The 16,485-nt window shown below is 38.4% G+C and overlaps 1 protein-coding gene across 1 annotated transcript in view; it reads right to left on the minus strand.

Annotated features, from left to right (window-relative positions):
* The window catches only part of Hecw1 (HECT, C2 and WW domain containing E3 ubiquitin protein ligase 1), a 140,105-nt gene that overhangs the window by 37,071 nt on the left and 86,549 nt on the right, over positions 1-16,485 (minus strand). Inside the window, exons 14-19 of the mRNA XM_027409409.2 lie at positions 16,293-16,427; positions 11,623-11,728; positions 9,032-9,128; positions 3,803-3,886; positions 3,362-3,471; positions 327-447 (exon numbers count right to left, since the gene is read on the minus strand). Coding sequence (XP_027265210.1) covers positions 327-447; positions 3,362-3,471; positions 3,803-3,886; positions 9,032-9,128; positions 11,623-11,728; positions 16,293-16,427 — 653 coding nt within the window. The remainder of the gene's footprint in view (positions 1-326; positions 448-3,361; positions 3,472-3,802; positions 3,887-9,031; positions 9,129-11,622; positions 11,729-16,292; positions 16,428-16,485) is intronic.

Here is a 16,485-nt window from a genome sequence, read left to right on the forward strand (position 1 = left end):
CTCTATTACCGTTACATGAATGGAAATAGAGGATTTTAGCTGTCTTCAAGGGTGTTTGTTTTCTGAAACAGTCTATTGTTGATGCCATGTATCTCTTTGTCTGAAATTTATAGTTATTTTTCTTTTTCCTCCCCTTTCCTGTCTTTTCCCTTTCTTCCAATTACTCGAACACTTTTCTTTTTCTCTTCCAACTTTCTAATTTTCCTAGTCCCTTCTTTCAGGCCATAAGTGTTACCATATTGGTATATATAATACTCAATGTTGCAAAAAGTGAATAGATAAGAAAAGATACTCCCTTAATTTAGGGGCAAATACTAGGTACTTACTTAATTTTACCCGGACCCTGACCAAATCCTTTGGCTTCCAGTTTTCGGTAGAAATTTCGTAGTTTAGCTTCAAAATCCCTTCGGTATGGTGAAGGGGCTCTTGCGCTGGCTCTCTGTAAACCTGTAGGGAGAAACAGACAGTTCATGTCATCATTTTTCATCCAAGAACAAATGTGCAGAGTGACGGTAGAGCAAGTACCCACCGGAGCATGTTCCTAGTCTTCCTGGGCATCTACAAAGTTACTTTCATTCCCACCATTCTCTCAGTTACTTTTATATTAAACTTTCATATTAAACAGTAAAAAGAAAAATGGATTCTGATGGGAACCTTTATGTTTTCCATTTAAATTATTTAAGTTGTGTTTCTATGAAAGGTCTTCCATGGGAATCAGCTTGACTTGCTTAGTCCTTAAGTAATTTGAGAGTATTAACATAAAATGAACTAAGTAAGTTTTCTTGTAAGTTTCCATAAGAAATGACTGAAGGTAACATGAGACAATATGCCCTTAGTGTGTATATTTTCCATGCTTCTGCATTGATACTGATGCTGGAAGAAAAGAAACATGCTTATACACTAGGATTCCCAGCATTTAGTTGTTTATATTAGATCAACATTTCATAAACTATGTAACTGAATAGAAGCTGGGGAAATTTTTTCTTCATGTGGGCACTTAGAGCTATGAACTTTCCTCTTACTACTGTTTTCAAAGTGTCCCATGAGTTTGGGTATGCCGTGTCTTCATTTTCATTGAATTCTAGGAAGTCTTTAAATTTTCTTTATTTCTTCATTGACCCAGGAATGGTACAACTGCACATTGTTCAATTTCCATGAGTTGGTAGGTTTTTTCTGCAATGTGTATTGTTCTTGAATTCTAACTTTAAACTATGGTGGTCTGATAAGACACAGGGGGTTATTCCAACGTTTTTGTACCTGTTTAGGTTTGCTATATTGCCAAGTATGTGGTCGATTTTAGAGAAGGTTCCACGTGGTGCTGAAAAGAAGGTATATTCTTTTGTGTTTGGATGGAATGTTCTATAGATGTCTGTTAATAATCCCAATTGGGTCATAACTTCTGTTAGTTCCTCTGTCTCTTTGTTAAGTTTCTGTCTGATGGTCCTGTCCAGTGGTGAGAGTGGGGCGTTGAAGTCTCCCATTATGACTGTGTGAGGTCTTATTTGTGATTTGAGTTTTAATAATGCTTCTTTTACGAACATTGGTGCCTTTGTATTTGGGGCATACATGTTTAGAATTGAGACTTCTTCCCGAAGGATTTTTCCTGTGATGAATATGAAATGAATGACCTTCTTCATCTCTTTTGATTGATTTTAGTTTGAAGTCTAATTTGTTAGATACTAGGATAGCTATCCCTGCTTGTTTCTTGGGTCCATTTGATTGGAATATCTTATCCCAACCCTTTTCTCTGAGGTGAAGTTGAGGTGTATTTCTTGTATGCAGCAGAATGATGGATTCCATCTTCATATCCATTCTGGTAGCCTGTGTCTTTTTATAGGCGAGTTAAGACCATTAATATTGAGGGAAATTAAGGACCATTGAGTGCTTATTCTTGTTTGTTTTTGATTTGTTGTTGGTAGTGGTATTGTATGTGGATTTACCCTGCTTTTTCTTTTGGCTTTTGGTAAAGTGGGATTATCTATTGCCTATGTTTTTGTGAATGTAATTAGCCCATTTCACATAGGGGGATACTCCCTCAGCCTAGACACATGGGGGAGGGCCTAGGCCCTATCCCAAAGGATATGACAGACTCCGAAGACCTCCCATGGAAGGCCTCACTCTCCCTGGGGAGCAGAAATGGTATGGGATAGGGGAGGTAAGGAGGGAGAGGGAACTGGGATTGACATGTAAAACAATCTTGTTTCTAATTTAAACAAAAAACGGAAGAAAAAAGTAAAAAAAAGAAACAAAAGATACAACTAGAGAAAATAAAAAGTAGTATTTTCCTGCTGTCATTTTTCAGTATATAAATATCAAATTAATATGTCTTTGGATTGAGTGGAATTTGGTGTTTGATTTTAAATAACATTCCTTGTGTTTCATTAAAAACTCATTCAGTGTATATAGGTTTAGGGTTAGAGCAGAATTTCCATAGTCTCTGAAATAGCCATAAATAGTCTTCTGTCATATACATTTGTATAAAGCAACATTCTTAGAAGGGACAGTAATGAGACCAAAATATGAGACAACTCTGAAAAACATTGAACACACTGTATATGACCCACAGTATCAGATAGTTAACATTTAATTCTTTATGTTAAAATAAACAAGGATGTTCACATAATTACTATGCAAACTTTCTTTCTTCTGAAATAAATGTGTTGTCATGTTTGGAACAGCTATCAGGATGCAATGACAAGTTAAGGTGGGGTCCACCTCTATAAAGAACCATAGAGTAAACATTTTAGGCTTTTCAGGCCACACAATTTTTTCTAGTATTGCTCGTCTCTATTGCTGTTAGTATCAAAGCGCCCACAGAGAATACAAATGAATGAGCATGGGAAGATTCCTAGAATCATTACTTAGAAAAATTGAGGTTTAAAGATTTTAATTTTTTAATTACTGAGAAGTAGAAATAAATAAGTTGAATTACAAAAAATTAGAAATACTGAGGTTTGATTTTAGTGCTTCAGTTGGGCATGATCGAACACCCCTGTAATGTCAGTATCTGGGATGCTAGAACAAGATATCCATGAGTTTGAGGCTAGCCTGGGCTAAGCAATTCAGCTCCATCTCATTTTCTTTCTCAATCATTTAGAAACATAAACAAGTCCCATTGTAGCTTGGGGGAAACTATAGAAACAGGCAGCAGTTTTTCAATACCTGATTTAGAGTGTATTTTTGATTAGAAAATTGAGAAGGATGAAGAGACACACACACACACACACACACACACACACACACACACACACACACACACACACACACACGCATGCACACACACTGCTATTTTGAATTCCCTTTCAGTTGATGAAAACACACATGACCACTTAGGTGACACCAGGCCAGAATTTCAAGTTACCTGGGGAGTTTTGGGGTGAGGAACAGGGTGAACAGCGGGGAGAGAAGCTGTACCCAGGGTGGAAGGCAGATTGCAGGGGGACATAGGACATGATCTCTTCTTCAAAGAGACTGTAAAGATTAAAAAGAGGAAAGTTAATTGTCTATCCCATGAGAAAGTATGCACAGATTGTGTAAGAGCAGTTAGAGTCCCCACTTGCAAATTCTCTGGTTCTTTAATCCTCTATTAACCTTATGACAAAGTCTCCATCAAGAACTTTACAGCCCCCAAATTTAGAGAGAAGGGCTATCAATCAAGGATAAAAGCTCTACTTCTAAGGTCTTCTAGAACAAATGGAAAGTGTTTGACTGTCATCCTTTACAGGGTGGCTCCAAACCCTTCTCCAAGCTTTCCACCCATGCTCTACTGTAGCTTTCCAAGGTCTCAGGTCCAGCCCCTTACCTCAGCAAAATGACTAGATCTGCATCACAGGACAATTTCTCAAGCCCATGATTACCCTCTGTCCGAATATAATGGATTTTCTCCCTAGAACCAAAGTTGAAAAGAAAATGAGAATTACATATCAACTCAAAATCTAAGGAATAAATAAATAAGTGATTTTAAATTTATTTTTTTATCCCTTTTTGCAATGTGACTAACAACATTCCCCAACATCTGGTGCATTTCATGGTGCTCAAAGGTCATTTGAATTCTCGGAATGCTTTATAATCGATGACTTTTCTGAGACTCACGCAGAGTCAGAAGTCAGAGTTTGTTTGAGACAGACAAGAACACAGTAAGGCCAGGGGGAGCTGTGAAAAGGCCTGTCTTGGCTCAAGGTACATTGGAAGCCACAAGAGGACAAAATGAAGGCTGTCTCTGGAGAAATCTTGTGCCTGACAGAAAATGTATAATGCCACACTGGGATCAGAGGGAGCCTAGCCATTAGAATGACAAGGGCATCCAGGTTTAGTCAAAGCATAGAGCTCATTCTATCTATCTTTAGTTACAGGTTACTCATTCTGGTCTCCAATTCTACTTTGGAAAATTATTTCAAGTAAGTCTATAGAGAAGAAGTATTTATTTTACTAAAATTGACTTTTCAATTTGCTTCTCTGAAAATACCAACCCCACTACTCTCAGTCATTGGTCTATATATGCACACTTTGAATGAGTTAACTTTTGTCTTTTGCAGTTAAATTTGGGGGAAATTTAAGGATTGATTTTATTTTTAAATATTTAACTTTTTAATTTAAAATGTTATTTTGATATAAAATAAAGCACACATGTAATTAAAAATAGAAACACAAAGAGATCTTATATACCCCTTCACTCAGTTTGCCCCAGTAGGGAATACTGCCAAAGCAACATTGTTTTCTCTCTGACAGTGACTTCATATATATGGGCATTTTATTTAAGCTTTCAATTTCACTTCTTTTTTGTTGAGAATTTCATATGTAAGTACTGTATTTGTATTCTTTCCACCACTCTCTCTCTATCTCCAGTGGCTCCTGTGCATCTCTACTCCCTCTAAAATTGAAGACTTTTTTCTTTGTTGTAGAGTTTATTGCACAATGGAGATTTTTTTCAAGGTAAGGGGTTTCTACTAAAATATGCAAAATGTTGCTGCACAGGGACATGTCTTGGGGGTCCAACCTCCGTAGAGGTAAAGTACCATTGCAGTAACTGCTATAAGCAAAACCTGGGGGCTGTTCATAGTGGCTTCTCTAACTGGTATTTGGAAAATAAAACAGGCTGATCTACATACTTTTCAGGGAGTGACTGAAGCCTATCTCCTTAACTATCTACCTAAAAATACCTATAATACTTGTAAGTAAGTCAGTGTATAAATATGGATATACAGTTTAAATGGGAATTTTCTCATCTAGGCTGACAATGTTCCCTCAAGAGCCAAAGACCATCTAACAACTCCCCTCCTAAACCAGGCATAGAAGCCCTCTTTTGAGTTGTTGTTCATGACTGTCCAAGAGAATCCTAAAGCATAGGTGATTGCTACTGCCCTTGCACATCCTGTAGAGATGGAAGGTAAGCACCAATTGCTAAGAACACCACATGTACTTCTGAAGTGTGTATCCTAGGTTCTGAGATAGATCTGATCTGAAAGCTTCCTCCCTGAGGGCTAGCTTTCATGGTACCAGAAAGCACCATGCAAGCTTCCAAAGGAGGAAAGCAACCAACAGTCCTACCCAGCTATGATGCCTATGAGCCACAACAAAGACTAGCATGGCACTATAACCCCAAGAACATCACGGGTCATTCATAACTTGGTGTAATCAGCAGTTGTATAGTTGGATTTATAATTGAACCTTCTCAACAAGAGGGAAATCATTCTGGGACAATCACTGGGGTGAAGAGGAAGCTCACAGAATGAATGGGAGAGAATAGTTATATATCTTACAGAGGATTAATATTAGAATATATAAAGTACTTAAAGAGTCAAAAACCAAATGACCCATTAAAAATGTGCCTAGAACTTGAATAAAGAATTATCAAAAGAAGAAAGATATAGGATACAGGATCAAGATAAAGGATATAGCATATGGTATATAGGATAAAGATAAAGGATAAGGAATACTTCTAAAAAATGTTCACCATCCTAGCAACTAGGGAAACGAAAATCAAAACAACTTTGAGATTTCATCTTACCCCAGTCTGATCACAGATCAAGAAAACAAATGACAATAAATGACGGAGATGCCATGGGGGAAAAGATACTCATATCCACTGTTGGTGGATTGTAAGTTGGGTTCAGCCACTCTGGAAACCATGTGGAGAAGTCTCAGAAAGCTAAAAACAAGTCCACCATATGACCCAGCTATATCATGCCTTGGCCTATGGCCAAAGGACTGGACATCCTACACCTCAGCTTCATTTCTGCTTATTCACAATATTTAGAAAGTGGAAACAGCCCAATGTCATTCATTAAACTGATGAATGGATATTGACAATGTGGTGCTTATGCACTATGGAATACTATTAAGCTTTAAAGAAAATGAAAGCACGGGAATCTCAGGTAAATAGTTGGAACTAGAAAAGATCATGTTAGGTGAAGTAACCCAGAGCCAGAAAGACACATGTTGCCCGTTCTTTCTCATCTGAGGTTCTGAGCACTAGATCTTTAGATGTGAGTACATAGCTTGTAGTAACTGCAGAAACCAGGGAAGGGAAAAGGTCTATTCCTGGGGTGGGAGTGAGCAACAGAGAGTGGAAAAACAGAATTATCTGATGGGGGAAACGGGAAAGACAAGGAGGCTCAGGGAAGGGGATGGGAGGTAAGCACAGAAGGAGGGTACAATAACAGTAAGATGCCTCAACTATCTACAATACACATAAGTTGGTGTATAAGTATACATTTATGTCTTTTTATTTTTACAGCACACCACAACCTTTTAAGTAAAAAAACAAAACAAAAAACAAAAAATGTTGTAAGCTAAGCCACGAATCTAAATCTGCATTCTGACAAGATCTCCAAGCATTTCATTAACATTTTCACAGATTTGAAAACCACTGACCTAGAGGACACTGCCCATCCGGTGGGATTTCCCCTATCTGTGCAAGAGCAGAAGAAAAATAGCAAGCTGTAGCAAGAGTTCATCTTATCTGGAATGAACTCCTGTCTACAAACAGAAGTTGTGTACTATAAAATGTACCTGCCACTATTAATTTTTATTATATGTTGACTGTGATCTAGCTTTTCGTCTTATCTTGTATTGTTATTAAGAGGTCATTGCCATAGGCTTCACTTTTCATCCTATTTACTTAGTGAGATAGGAAATTTTTTTTTCTAAAATAACTCAACTCCCAACTTTTGACTCTAACAATGCCAAGTGTGTAGAATGACAATGCCTGAATATATAGCTTTAAGCCTTTTCAAACCTAGACAATAGAATTCCCGATAGAGAACACCACAATTTTGTTAGATAACTCTGAAATCCATATTTAGTTGCTATGTACAAATACAATGACATTTGTGGTTGATTATTTGATGGGGGATGTCCTTTTGTATATATGTTTCTCTTATTGGTTAATAAATAAAACACTTATTGGCAAGTAGCCAGGTAGGAAGTATAGGCGGTGCTAGCAGACAAGGAGAATTCTGGGGAGGAGATGCAGAAAGGAGCCTCCAGAGAGATGCCATGAAGCTGCTGAGGGAGCAAGAGGCCTGGGCATTCTCTGGTAAGATAAGACCATGTGGAAATAGTTAGAATAATAAAAATGGGTTAATAATTAAGAGAGAGCTAGCCAATAAGAAGCCCGAGCCATCAGCCAGTTTATATTTGATAAGTCTCTCTGTGTTGATTTGAGGCTAAACATCTCTGGGACCATGTGGAACAGGAAACTCCATCTACAATTATTATTAGAAAGATCGGCTAATTGCTATTGGAGCACGCAGACTCTTTGCTTGATCTCATATCCAAAAATTTTAAATTATTGTTATTATTTTTTGAGATTATAATATAATTATGTCATTTTCCCGTTCCCTTGTCTTGTTTTAAACTTGCTCATATAGCCCTCCTTGCTCGCTTTCAAATTCTTGTCCTCTTTTTTCATTAATTGTCATCACATACATATGGCTGGAAACCTAGCCATCTGCTCAGGGTTCAGATAGTCACAGATTGTGGGAGGACCTAAAGTTGCCATTTTACTAAACTAGTGTAATCCTAACTGCATTATAAATATTTGTCTTTGTACCCATGAATAAGTGTAGTGCTCACCTCTTCTCAAAGCAACTTCTGTTTGCAACAGGTAGAAACCATTACAGATCATTCCAACCAGTCAAATTACAGAGTTGTGGCGCTCAGTCCCAACTGATTCATCTACAACACAATTCCTTACAACTAAGGGTTAGGGATCACTGCAAAAGAATGGATGGAAAGATTGTAGGGGACAGAAAAATAGTGAATTATGTGTCTACTGGGAATGTCTCACTAACATAACTGCCTAAATATGAGCTGAACATGGATGACACTAGTGCCTCAACCCTAGACTAAGAACTATAGGTAACTAAGAAATGCTAAGAGCGGGAGAAATTGTAGTCACCAGCCCTGAAGATACATACAAATAATGTTATACAGGCTGAACAGTTTGTATTTATGATTTTATGAATATGTGTGTATATACATATATGTATGTAACAGCAAATATTGAAAAAATAAGGCCATGAATCTGAAAGAGAGTAAGGAGTGGTATATTAGAGGTTTTGGAGGGAGAAAAGGGAAGAGAGAAATGAGGTAATTATAATCTCAAAAATAAAAAATATGAAACATGACATATACTAGGATTTAAGTAGTTAGCATACACATAATACTTTGTTTGCTTATTTTTAAAGTTGTCACCTAATTGTTTTATCATTAAACAAGTATATTTCAAAACAAAATAATTTAGATGGTGTTTTATATAAGCAATCTTTAATGAAAAACTATGTTGTTTCCTTTCTTTTTTCCTCCAAATAAGTGGAAATAATTTTAACATTATATAAAGGGATAGGGCTATGTTCTCTGAGAAATTTTTCAGAACACTGGGCCCTTCCTTTTTAGGATTCAACTTAAAACTTCTACACAGGAATAGAAGGTGTCATAAGTCTCAGTGGGTCCCTCTCCATAGTGTTGCTTTTCACCTGGAAAAAGACTGGAAGGATCAAGTGCTCTAGGGATGGGAAATGAACCCTACCTGAGTGTGTGGTTTCTTGCCAAGCTTGGCTGACGTTCTTGTAGCATTTCAAAAATGTTTGGCTGGCGAAGAAATGCCACAATCTTGTCATTATATGCTGAAACAGAAAAAAAATGCAGAACAGTGGTTGATGTAGATGACTATAAAATGGCCACTTGATCCTAAGGAATAATGTAAACCTTTGAAGTACTCTTAAGGAAATAAAGCTCATGCATAAAAACAGGACAACATAGCATTATTATCTTAAAAGATACCAGTAGCTGATGGAAGCAGAAGCAGACACCCACAGCTAAACACTGAGCTGAACTCTGGAATCCAGTTGCAGAAAGGGAGGAGTGATGAGCAAAGGGGTCAAGATTAGGCTGGAGAAACCCAAGAAGCAGCTGACCTGATCAAGGGGGAGCTTATGGACCCCAGACTGATTTCTGGGAAACCAACATATGATTGTTCCAGACCCCCTGAACAAGGATGTCAGTTTGGAGGTCTGGTTAATTTATGGGGCCTCTGGTAGTGTATCAGTATTTATCCCTAGTACACTAACGGACTTTGGGAGCCCACTCCACATAGAGGGATGCTCTCTCGGCCTAGACACACAGAGAGCTTAGGCCCTGCTCCAAATGATATGACAGACTCTGAAGATCCCCATGGAAGGCCTCACCCTCCCTGGAGAGCAGAAAGGGGATGGGATAGGGAGTTAGTGAGGGGCAGAGGAGGGGAGGGAGAGGGAACTGAGATTGACATGTAAAACAAGCTTGTTTCTAATTTAAATAAAAAAATTACCTAAATAAAAGATAAGTAGAAGAGGTCAGTCTGAGCAGGAATCTGTAAGTCACAGGGAATGTGTAGGGTGTTACATCATTCACATCAAGATGGAAGATGAAGATCAAAACAGCTCTTTTGTGAGGACATCTGTATTTATCCTATCTAACCTTCGTGGTTCTTTTCCAAAGTTACTATGAAAAAAATCCTTTGTGAGTTCAAAGAAATCCTTTTTTTGAGTGTTTGGCACTTGCTATGTGTTGATGGTTATGTGTTGATTTTTCTAGTCACAGGGATGAAAATACACATTATCTATACTCTCTCACTCCATTTTGCTTAATATGAGTATTTTGAAGCTAAATAGTTGAGGTTGGGAATGATGACTGTGCAGGCTTTCCTTATACATACATGGAAAGGGAGGCATGGGTTAAAGAGCACACAGAACAACAGTCTTATCCATCTGTGAACCAAGAATTCCCATTGGTGCCATAGTGGCATGAATGTGACAGAGTGTCATCAGCCACTTTATACAATTGAGTTAGGACCTGCTCTACAGGAGTGAACTCTAGTCTGGTATTCTAAACCTGACAAAGAATATGGCTTGGGAGGCCATAGGCCTGGGGAAGAACCTACCATTATTATGTTGATAAATGGGCAGAGTATCAAACTGCCTTTTTAAATTTTGTCTTTAGACTCACAGAGGAGTGTGGCTTCTTTTTTGAGAGAAACTTCTTTTTTGCTGTGGACACTGGTTAGTGCAGAGCCTCATAACTGGTCAAAATGCAGAGATAGGCGACTATGGAGCACTCAGCCCTAAATGGGTCATTTGTAACTCCCTCCCGCCCCTCAAGGATCAAAATATATCACCGAAAATGGTGCAGAAAGATCTTAACAGTCACCAGGTTGGAAAAGACAAGACAAAATAATATCTTTTGGATAGCATGTATGGGGAGGGGCTCATGAGGCCCCATCCCTTACTGAAGAGTTATTAGCAGTTGATGGCTGGTAGGAGAGGGAGAGTCAATTTTTCAGCAGTGTGTCCTTTGGTAGGTTGCACATTGTCCAGCAGATGGCCCCATATCCATGTGTAGATGGGAAGCAATAATTGGACACAGTGGGTTAAACATGAGAAGGGGTTGAGAGGAGTTGGAGGGGAGACTGGTAGGTAGATAATGAACAAAACACATTGTATACATATACAAGCTTCTTAGAGATAAATTGAAATCACTACATTAAAAACCAGTACCTACAGGTAGCTGGGTGTAGTGGCAAAGGTCTACTCTGATAGCTAAGGCAGGGAGATCACCATGACTCAGTGCCTGCCTGGACTATAGAGGAAGTCCAGCCTTAGCAACTTAGCGAGGCCATGTCACAACAAAATAAAATACGGAGATACGGCTTAATGGTAGAGTATTTGCCTAGCATATAATCTTCTACATTCAATCCTTAGTATAACAACAAAGCAAAACCTTGTTTACAGCAACAAGAGAATGAATCAATTGTTTCACTTAAATCCTGTATTTCTGGGTTTAATTAACTATTGAATAAAATGAAGAAGAAAGGGCATGAGGATCTAGAAGAGAAACCTGCTGAAAATGAGGAGAAAGAGAGCAAAATCTGGGAGAGGAGAGGCCAGGCATGCTGGTGCACTGGTGAATCTTGTTTGTTTTAGGATGGACTAGTCTACATAGTAGGTGCCAGGATAGCTAAGCATCCAGTGTGAACCTGCCTCAAAATGAAAAAAAAAAGAGAGAAAGAAAATGCAGAACTATTAAGGGGCTCATGATAGGGACAATTGGGTTGCTAGAGGCTCAATGACTTAGGATACATACCCAGTGGCAATGATTCATGCTGATGTTGGCTTCGAATAGCAGCTATTAGGCTGTGTCCTGGCCTGGCCAGCAAAGATGCTCCTCTGTTTCTAGAGACTTCTGAGGCCTAATTTAAAACAAAAGTATAACATTGGAAATCTATCATCAATTGCAGATTTTCATTTAAAGCCATTTTTTTTCTGCATGAAAAGTTGAAACATGTTGGCATCACCTAGATTCAGAAAATAAAGTTAAAATCCTTCACAATGAAAGCCAAGCAAGTATTAAAATTTGAGTAAGTGGGATGTTGGATGTGTTACATTATGTTCTGTAAAAGTGATTGTGTTAAATGTCATGGATATTAATCAATGTACTGACCAGAAACAGAGAAATAGCTTCTCGGTAAGCACCAATAGAAGCATAGGTCTATGATTTTCTTTTCGGAGATTTGGTATTGAACTTGAATAGCGTGTGTGAGATGCACCTGCTCTTTAGTAATGTTGACTGTTCTCAAACAGCCCCATTATTAGTTTAGCATCCATTATTTCAATCACTGCTCTGGTTTCTTTCTACATTATATTTTGATACCACAACTTTATACATATGAAATCTAAGGTTCCAAAAAAAAAAAGTAAATTTATCCAAAGTTTTCAATTGTGGGGGTGAGAACAGGGATTTTAACTAATATTTGACTGTATGGTGTTTGTTTATATCAAACCCACTACCAGACTGCATCCAATACCTTGGTTTGTATAGGAAATTTTGACAAAACCTCTTGTGACAAATGTATTTGCTTAGCTTAATATCCATATTCATGATAATTAGTTGAAACTTACTTCAATTTTGAAAATTAAAATATTCCCTAAGGTCTAAAACATGATAATAATTTTTCTACCATGAGTCAATATATATTTTGTTCCTTAGGACCTTAAAGGCCAGCATTGTGGGGCATGGCTGTAACCCTTGATGTCTGGAAATGGAAGCAGGGGATAAGAAGCTGGAGGCTAGCCTAGCTCTCAACCAGTCCAGGTTATCGGGTGAGACCCTGTCTCAGAAACAGAGTAAACAAACAGAAAAAAGAGACCAATACAGTATAGATTTTCCACTTTGGAATATGTATCAAGTATATCAGTTACAGTGTAATATTTAAAAAGTATGGTGAGTAACCCTTAGTATATTTAAGAATGTTGAAAAGAACATTTAAAGAAATTAAACAGCTAGTCACAAAAAGAACCGCTTCCCCTGTGGTACTTGCTAGCACAACTTTAAGACATACTTCCATGCCCTGTAGTGACATAAACAGTATCCCTGGTACACAGTGTGCTGCCAGTTCAGCATCTGACCACAGCTCTATTGGCTTTTTTTCCAGTCAGGATGTGAACACATCATCTTCCCCCTTCTGGTCCTTCCCATTGCCTGTAGCCTACTTGAGAGACGAGGAATTAGATTCAGTGCCACACTGGTGGACTTTTCACTTTGCATTAAACTCTGCTCAGCTGCTGTAGTTAGAAACCAACCTTCAAAGCTGGCCCTGCAGCAGCACATGTCAATCTCAAGCAAATGGATACGACTCAGAACAGTGGAAGAGCTTTACTAAAATGTTTATACAGTATTAGTCTCTGTATTTTCTTTATCAACTAATAAACATGTGAAATCTTTCTGAGACTGGAATGATATGGGTCTTTTCCTTGGAGGTAATTATTCCAATTCACATTAATGTGTGTTTTATATACATCAATGATAGAATTCTTGAAGCCCACTTATGTGTGGATGAGTTACAGACAGAAACGGTAGAAACAGATACATCTGAAATTTCAGCTTGAGAAGACTTGGTGGCCTGAATTCAGGAGACCCATTTTGTCTCATTCCAAATGAAGGTATTGTAACATTGTGGGTTATACTGATATGAATAAAGCTGTTAAACAGAAAGGGCTCCCTCCTATTCCTGGATCCATAGTGAATTAGTTGTGGGTATGCTTCAGAGAAAAATGGTGCTTCCTTCTGAGCTCACATACTTACTGGGAAAATTAGCCTAGATTGAAAAGTTTAAGAAGCCAAATGAATTTCAGCCACCCCAAAGGCAAATGGTTGATGATGCACATGCTATGGGACAACTATAAGCAAGCTAGAACAAACAACACTTAGGCTCTGTAGACTCTTCTGCAGGAATGCCAAGAGTCGGTACTGGATGGCTAGAGGCTTGAGCTAGACAATCCAGTGGTTGGATGAAAACAGTCCTCCATAGTTAGGGGACCAGGGGATTTAAGGGAAGAGGATAATAGTTTGGAGAGAAAAGAATGTTGAAATTCTAATGCTGAGCTAGAACTTAGCATGAGACAACATGCTGGTAGCGCCAAAGTGCTAACCCTCGTGGCAGACTCACGTGTATCTCCTTAGTCCCTAAATCATGAACTCTGCAGGAGGAAACACGTACTTGTGTCCTCAGAGGCTGAGTCTTTGTTTCTGTTACACAAATTGATTTTGCCCGTGCCAGGGCAAAACTACCAGGAGAGAAGGGATGGGAAGTAAATGGGTGAGGCTTGAAAATGTGATAAATAGAGTCCACTGGGATTAGATGAATTAAAAAACAGAAAAGTGCTTGGTGCATGTAAACACCCTTTTATTACCATGGATAATCTTTCAGCTAATTCTTGACAGTTTACCACTATCAATGATACTAAACAAACTGCCTTTGAGCTATTCTGACATATCATTACAACAAGTAATGCAAGTTGGTACCCTTGATCACAATCTTTCTCTTTGAATAAAAAGGTTTGAAAAATATTTACTTATGTACTTATTTTTGGGGTGTGCATGTGTACATCCATGTGCATATATGTATGTGTATACAGACACATGTCACAATGCATATATGACAATCAGAGGGCAATTCTCCTGAGTTAGTTTTCTCCTACCACTTTGTAGGATCTGGGATCAAACTCAATTATCAGACCTGAGCTCAAGTGCTTCACCTCTTGATAAATCCTTCTTATTGGCCACACACATTTTTAGTATTTATATTTTCAGTTAAGTATTTGGAATGGTAAGAGATATGTATCTTTAGCACATTTTTCTGCAGGACCCCATTTTCTTACTACATGAGGTTACTCCATATTATTATAGACTTTGCCTCAATGCTATTAAAAACCTTGGGTATTTTAAGAAATTAAAATGGAATTTTCAAGTTGATGATGAATTTTTCATTTATCCTCTATAATCTCAAGACAGAATAATCTTTACTCTCTGAAGTGTTATTAAAGCACCACCAGGGAGGGATTCCATATACAGTGAATTAAGAAGCTGGGATATTGCTTTTGGTTGTCTGAGAATATGTTTGAATCTTAAGGGTCTTGACAGCTGCATAAGGTTTGGAGATATATAACATTCATGTAACCACACACTTATTTTATGTATAAGAAGAAAAAAAAAGATGTCACATGCCTTCAGCAGTCTCCTAAAACAGTAACATCCGAGAAGTCTCACAAAGACAAGTTGCTACACTGGCATTAAGCCATGAGTTCCCTTGGGAGAAAACAGTTGTATCTCTCAAAGCCCACGAGAACCTTCTCCCAAGAAAGCAGCAAATGTTTGTTCTTCTAAATCAACATTCTGGAGGGGTGGCTGTTATGTGGGCTGCTCTCTTTCCAGTTTCCCAGTGGAGGCCATAGAAGCTCTACCTAGAGTGACGTTCTATAGAACAGATAGGTAGATGACTTCTTCCAGAAGCACTGTTTTCATGTTTTACCTCATTGTAATTCACTTCCCTATGTTTCCACAAGGAATTGATCTCAGGGCCACCTCTTCTGAGATCCCCATGGTTTCTGTGAAGAGGTCTCAGATACTTAGAATAGTCAGTCAAGAAGGAGAAGAGGAGGATTTACTATAACGCTATTCGGAATGGATAGAAGTAGAAAAGAGCAGTGTTTTGATATTGGCTTGAGAAAAGGAGAAAGGAGCCTGTATGGGATACAGGTTTAGTTTAGAAAGGTCCTTCAGAAAGGCAGCAGCCTTTCATTGTTCCACAGGAAGTAATTGTAAGTGGTAAAAGATGACAAAACTGGGAAGAGACTATAGTATGGGGACAGAGAATTCATAGGGCCTGGTTCCCTCTTATTTTTATCTCCCTTTTCTTTTCTCTCTCAAATCTTAGTTCATGATTGTATTACTGAAGTTCTCCCTGGGGTATTATGGAGAGATAAAATTCTGAATATCAGCAATTTTGGCCTTTTAGTAGCATTTTCAGGTAACTGGTTGGCAATAGGATTCTTTGGATCTTCTATGTATATATACAGATCTCTTGAAAGGTTTCCTTTAAATCTGATAGGTTTTTTTTTTTTTTTTTTTTTGGTTTTTCAAGACAGGGTTTCTCTGTGTAGCTTTGTAGACCAGGCTGGTCTCAAATTCACAGATCTGTCTGTCTCTGTCTACTGAGTGCTGGCATCACCACCACCTGGCTAAGCCAGATAGATTTTTAATAATGGTGATTTGGACAAAGGAAAGAAGAGGGTCAGCCTGAGGCATATCTAAGTAACTAAACAGGCACCCCACAACTTCTTCCATTGCAAAATTATGCGTATGCCTTCATCTCTCGCAGGACTGACAACCACCCTAGATCTTGAAAACTAAGAAATTAGATTTTTTTTTTTTGTGGCCCCAGAGAAGAGCAATGATTCAGGGCATAAAGAATTTACCTCTCCAGCACTGTAACTCCGGAGCCTCTGGAGGTGCTGTCGATGGGTCAGATGATTGGGAAGACGGCCATTCTGAAGAGGGATTCGGGGATCGATGAAAGTGGTAGCTCGACTGTTGTGGTCCACAAAGAAAGACTGCAGATGGACATAAAGACAATGCACTGTGAGTGATGGGAGTTCTTACCGGACTCAC

The sequence above is a fragment of the Cricetulus griseus genome, chromosome 3, assembly GCF_003668045.3.
Source record: "Cricetulus griseus strain 17A/GY chromosome 3, alternate assembly CriGri-PICRH-1.0, whole genome shotgun sequence".
NCBI lineage: Eukaryota > Metazoa > Chordata > Mammalia > Rodentia > Cricetidae > Cricetulus > Cricetulus griseus.